The 6,211-nt window shown below is 29.2% G+C and overlaps 2 protein-coding genes across 2 annotated transcripts; one reads left to right on the forward strand and one right to left on the reverse strand.

Moving 5' to 3' along the window:
* Nucleotides 1-1,602: 1,602 nt before the first annotated feature.
* On the reverse strand, nt 1,603-3,019 carry LOC107885158 (E3 SUMO-protein ligase KIAA1586-like). The gene is made up of 3 exons (XM_016808658.2): nt 2,850-3,019; nt 2,619-2,681; nt 1,603-2,011 (listed from the first exon to the last, which is right to left on the reverse strand). The coding sequence occupies exons 2-3, from the start codon at nt 2,637-2,639 to the stop codon at nt 1,637-1,639; spliced, it is 396 nt and encodes a 131-aa protein (XP_016664147.1). The 5' UTR covers nt 2,640-2,681; nt 2,850-3,019; the 3' UTR covers nt 1,603-1,636.
* Nucleotides 3,020-4,073: 1,054 nt separating this feature from the next.
* On the forward strand, nt 4,074-6,160 carry LOC103310795 (histone-lysine N-methyltransferase eggless-like). Its single transcript, XM_029488809.1, has one exon. It carries the CDS (start codon nt 4,433-4,435, stop codon nt 6,113-6,115), a length of 1,683 nt encoding a protein of 560 aa, XP_029344669.1. The 5' UTR covers nt 4,074-4,432; the 3' UTR covers nt 6,116-6,160.
* Nucleotides 6,161-6,211: the final 51 nt, after the last annotated feature.

Below are 6,211 nucleotides of genomic sequence, written 5' to 3' on the forward strand. Positions count from 1 at the left end.
GAAGATATATGCCCTGTAGTCAAAGCATTTCTTTTTGATGTAACTACATTGTTCATTGCACTGAATGATCTCTCACATTCAGAGGAAGAAATTGCAATTTTTCTGACTGCAGTCAAAAGAGGATGTAGATAGTTTATTTGTGAGGAATCTTTTGTATCTTTAAACTCACGGAATCCTCGGATCGTAGTTTTTTCATCTAAATGAAACCTTGTAACTAATCTTCTAACACAGTCATCTCAATACAGAATATCAACATTATCAGGCCAGTTATTAGAATTTAACACATCCAAATCTTTTATAAGTTCATCAAATCACTTTTAAAATCATTTTTGTTTTTAGACACATGAGTTGCTTGAGTAGTAAATAGTCTAGTACGCAAATTATTAGCTAAACTCATAAAAAACTGTCCATGTTTAATAGTAGGAATTGATTTGTTTGTGATTAATTGTACATTTTTGAACATATAATCTGTCCCTGCATCCATAGCTTCTTGTGTTTTTGGTCCACTTATATTAGCCATTGAATCAAATATTCTAATGGTACGTTCTATAGCTCTATTTGCAGCTGAAAGTGATAAACTTCTTTCTTGCAACTGTAACGATAAATCTGCAAGTTCAGATAGCCCATCAAACATAATTCCTGATATAAAAAGAAAGTTGACTAAAAATTTAACGTAAAAACAAGGGTAAAAACAATATATACTTAATTTACCTAGATTCGTAACAAATTCTACTGATGTTAGAATACGTTTTAGCCCCACATATTTAGATCTTGCTTTTGAGTCTCTCTCTAAATCATTAGCTGCTTTGGAAAAATGATCAACTAGTGGCACATAATTATTCCAAACTGCTTTTAATGTTTTTTCACTAGAAGCAACCCATCTAATAGTGAAGATTTTACCAATATGTAAGAGTTTCATTTCTAATGATGCAGCACACTTACTAAGTTCATGCATGTTTTTGGGTGATTGATGATACAATGCATATATTTTTTCTATGAACGACTAGAAATGATTTGTTCCTTGAACTTCTTTTAATGTATAAGATACTGCTAATTCTAGTCGATGGTTACAGCATTGCCAAATTATAATGTTGGGATACATGCTTTGTAGCTGAACACCGACACCAGACAATCTACCCAACATATTTGAAGCACCGTCGCTCACAAAAGCAATGAAATTTTCTTTTAAAAAATTGTCCGTTAACCCATGTGTATAAAGATCAGTTAAAATAGCAGTTTTTATAGAATTAGCAGATGTATTTTGAACTTCGATAATATTTAAAAAGTAAGTTATTACATCATTGTTATTGGTTACAGCAGATCTCAAACAAATAACCAACATACTCTTTTGGCTTAACGTTGTAGACTCGTCAACAATGATACATATTTTTCTTTTGTTATGCAACAAGTCAAGACACAGTTTTTTTTCGCATTTCAAATGTTATATGATCAATTATATTGCTACATGCTTTACGAGATGCTTTATTTGTTTGAAGAATTCTCCCCATAACCAAGCCATTAATTATTTGAAGATCTACTAATTTTGGCATGTCTGTGTAAGGTCTTTGATTCTTTGCTATGCTGTATGCTGTCCTGAATATTATTTTTGTTTTATCAATGTCAATATATGAAGTTTTTAATACTTGAGTTGGCATAATTTCCAACTTTTGTTTTCAATTATACGTTCAGTGTATAAATGGCTTTGAGAAGATTTATGTTTTGAAATTTTTTTTCTTAAATTTGTTTGCTGTTTCTTAAAATCATCTCCAACTGGACATATTTCTCCATTCATCCATTCTCGTGAACCATGAGTGCCTTGGTGTTTTGTTAAATTAAAATTGGCCTTAGAACATATTTTGCAACCAATTTTTTTATTATTGAAAAATATCCATGGGTATTCTTCTGTAAAATACTTCACTTGTTTATCGTCCCAACAATCTGGCGATTGTGTATTTATTAAAAAGACTTCATTTTCTGTTGCTTCAGTTTCACTTTCTGCAGTAATATTGCCCTAAACATAAAATGTTTTATTTTTTATGACTAAAAAGTGATACTAACATAATGATATAGAAATATATATACCCATAAGTGTTTTCTTTTACAAACTATTTATATTTCTTTTGTGACCATTTTAATACAAAATATAATAAAAGTGTGTAAATACTTTTATTTATTTTTATAAAAGTATGCAATAAGACATTTTAACAAACAAGCCAATTATTTAGTTTGATTTATAAAAGCATACATTTTCAAAAAAAGTAAAAACAATACCTAGTAATTAGTATAAAATATATTCATATGCATATAAAGTCATATGCATAACAATCTCTAATATAGAACACGGATTGTGTATGGTAGTAGAATCAACTTTGCTGTTTGAAATAATTAAATACTAATTAATAATTATACACTTGTTAAATCTAACTGTAATTATAGGTACATCTGTCTTTGGATTAAATTAAATAAATTAAATTAAATAATAATATATATATTTAAATAATTAATTTAATCCAAAGACCAAAACAATCTAATACCTATATGATTGATATGACTGAATACTGATATAAGAAATAAATTATTTTATAACATTAAAATAGTTGATATTAGCTATTACTTACCAGTGGCAGTGTAATATTCATTGATACACTTTCAATATTAATTTGGGTATTCACAGAGGTCTCCTATAAAACAATAACACCAAACAAGTCTATACTATCAAGTTGATAATTGTATTTAAATAAGGCAATTAATAAATGTAATAAAAATGTAATAGGTACAAAATAATAAGATTATACTCAAATAATAAATCACTACCTAAAGGTTAAAAATTATAAATCATTTGCTCATACCTCATTGTTATTGGTTGGTTTTAATTTCTTTTTGAAGTAAGAAAGTAGGTAGGTACTGTACTTTTTCTTTTTAATTCCATTTTCAATTTCTGGTAAACTGGTATGAATTTTTTGATGACAATTGACAAATCAAAATACTTTAAGACTTTAAAATGACAGATGAGTGACAGTTGATTTTTTCACTGGCTTGCAATCAACGACGTCATAGATAATAGAAGAATTCTATTATCTTCTATTATCTATAAACGTCGTTTTCCCAAGCACATGAACACTGGTATTAATCTATTATGCTATTATATGTTCGTGGTATTTATAATTATACTTTATTGGAAATAAGACGAGTTATCACATCATCCAATGACATTATAATTTATAATTTATATTACAATTTATAAAAATATAATCCTTAAAATGTATCTATTATCTATGGCATAATCACAGCTGATATATGCTTATATTTATGTGGGCATAATACAATTTCTTAGCAATTTAACAATCTTTTTTTTTTTTCATAGTCGATTCAAATGTACAAATTTTATAGATATAGGTTATGGATATATTTTGCATCAGAAAAACTGATGATTTACAAATTCACTATAATAAATGTTGCGTTGGCAGCGTTCCGTTTCAAATAAATAGAAGGGGTACGCTAAAAAAAAATTAAAAAAGAAGGTGGACTCCGTCCCCCCCAAATCAAGCTCTGTTTATAGGAAGTCATGAAATGTAGTCTCTGTTGTCCCGTTTTTAATATAAATAATATGTTTATACGGTTCAATACTGGCCATATATCCATAATAATGTCATGTCATTAAAAAAATTACTTAGGTTATAAACCTAAATTTAATGAAACTGGTATATCCATTTTAATGAAGATATGAACAATTTACTGAAAAAAAAAATGTTAAAAATGTTAAAAACATTAAACAAATTCACCAATGGTTTTAAAAGAAACTTATAATAGGTACCTATTAATTATTAATTTATTTTTATTTTTATTTAGTTTATCATATTGCCCAAACAAATTTGTTTTATTATTATTGGGAGAATGGTAGGTAATCTCATTATTTAAATAAAATAATAAAATAACAACAATCTTACTTAATATCAAATAACGTAAAATTATCCTACCTATACCTAATACAATGAAAGATATTTTGAATAAAAATAGTGTAATTTTTAAAAACAATTGTCATACTGTTTGAAAACAGCCAAGGGGCAGCTTAACTATTTTCTCAAATAACCAACTATATGTATATCACAGCTTATAATAGAACACTTTTTTGATTTGTCTTAGATACCTTATATTCTTTGATGATGGATATACACAGTATGTATACCATAAGAATATTCGCCTTGTGTGTGGTCAGTCACGAAATTTTAAGGACGATGTACATGAAAATATTCGTGAATTCGTCCAGGTTTATTTCCAAAAATATCCAGAACGGCCTATGGTGAAGTTTAATAAAAAACAAATAGTTCGCGCAGAACTAAACAACATATGGGGTTCAGCCAAAGTGAAAAACATAGATGCATCATTAGTACAGTTAAAATTCCTTGATACCAAGAACGGACACACAGAGTAGATGTATCGTGGCTCAAATAGGTTGGGCCCAATATTCAATCAATTAAGTAGTAGCAATCAAAATAAGCGTGGTTTGACTGATGTTAATAAGTTATTAAACCGGCCATATATTGAAGTGGAAAACCTATCTGATAATGATAAAACTATTAATATTGCTGGCAGTGACAACACTCGAAACACTCAAGAAAATAGTGGTGTAATTAAATCAATTGAAATACCGGCAAACTGTCCAAAACCTCGTCCTTATGTTGCCCATCAATGTTCTAATTTGTGTATGATATGTGTTCACTATGACTACAATCAACTAAAAGATATGAATATTTTAAGCATTCCATTACATTATGGATTTATGAGGTCTATAATAACAGATAAAAAAATTAAATTAAAAAAAGTAATATATACCACTCCTTGTGGGTGTAATATAGATAATGAAAGCAGAATGTACAAGTACTTAAAAGTGACAGGGTATGCTATTAGCCAAATGACTATAGATTTATTTAATTTTGATTGTATGGTGAATCCGCTGTCTTCGTTCAGCGTACCAAAAGTGTTTATTCGCATACCCGATATATCATACGAGATGGAGTTTAAAACAATAAGCGTTGTAAACAGTTATAATGCCTCGGTACCAAAACACATAAAGTATATAAAAAATCGCAAAACTACCCCTGACATTAATTTGAATATAGACTCAAAATTTTTATGTGGATGCGATTGTATTAATAATTGCGAAGACAAAGAAAAATGTGCTTGTTGGCAACTTACCAACGAGGGTCCAAAAAATTATCCCAATTTTTTCAAAGACCATGACGACATTGGCTATAGATTCAAACGGCTACACGAACGAGTAATCACTGGTATTTACGAATGTAATGCCAATTGTAAATGTGATAAAACTTGTTTAAATCGAGTTGTTCAAGAACCACTGAAGACATCACTGCAAGTGTTTTTAACTGAAAATAAAGGATGGGGGGTGAGAACACTTGCTGATATTCCCAAAGGAAGTTTTGTTTGTACATATCTTGGGGTGGTTCGCACAGATGATGATACTGAAAATGATTTAAAAAATGATTGTTTAAATTGGGGCCAGTATACGGCAGAATTGGATTTTATCGAGACAGTTGAAGAGGCCAAAGATGGATATGAAAGTTATGTGGTCCAGCCTGAAGACGAAAGTGAACATAATACTAGTTCATCTGATTATGAAGAGTTGTCAACTTCTTCATCTGATGATTCATCTGATGATTCTAATTGGGAAATCCAGAGTGAAATTAATAAAATGTTTGTATCTAAAATGTCGTTAAGGAATTTACAAGATACAAATACAAAAATTGATGGCGAACATGAACTGTCCAAGTTAAATACTCAACAAAAAGATCAAAGTGAAAGCAAATCTTTGCGAAGGTTCCTTGATAAAGACCTTGACGCCTACACATTGGATTCTAAAGTCAGTGGGAACATAGGTCGATATTTTAATCATTCCTGTGACCCTAACATATTTATTCAAAATGTTTTTGTTGATACACATGACCTCAGATTTCCATGGGTGGCGTACTTTGCGCTATCAAATATTCCAGCAGGAACTGAACTAGCATTCGATTATAATTATACTGTAGGATGCGTGAAAGACAAAAAACTTCTGTGCTATTGCGGAGCAAGTAATTGCAGAGTCAGACTTTTGTAACTATTTGATTTTTTTATTTAAATATTATGTAAAGTATTAAATAAAAGTATTGTATAAAAAGTTTGAAAAATTTTACATTTGTTGATTTTCTCTTTT

Source organism: Acyrthosiphon pisum, chromosome A1, assembly GCF_005508785.2.
Source record: "Acyrthosiphon pisum isolate AL4f chromosome A1, pea_aphid_22Mar2018_4r6ur, whole genome shotgun sequence".
Taxonomy (NCBI): Eukaryota; Metazoa; Arthropoda; class Insecta; order Hemiptera; family Aphididae; genus Acyrthosiphon; species Acyrthosiphon pisum.

What these genes read in the sequence shown, in the direction of transcription:
- LOC107885158 (XM_016808658.2), bottom strand. Translation starts at nt 2,639, where the DNA reads ATGAATATTACACTGCCACTG. An exon ending in TGAATATTACACTGCCACTG is followed by an intron (nt 2,012 to 2,618) that starts GTAAGTAATAGC and finishes TTTTATGTTTAG; the next exon opens with GGCAATATTACTGCAGAAAG.
- LOC103310795 (XM_029488809.1), top strand. Translation starts at nt 4,433, where the DNA reads ATGTATCGTGGCTCAAATAGGTTGGGCCCAATATTCAATCAATTAAGT.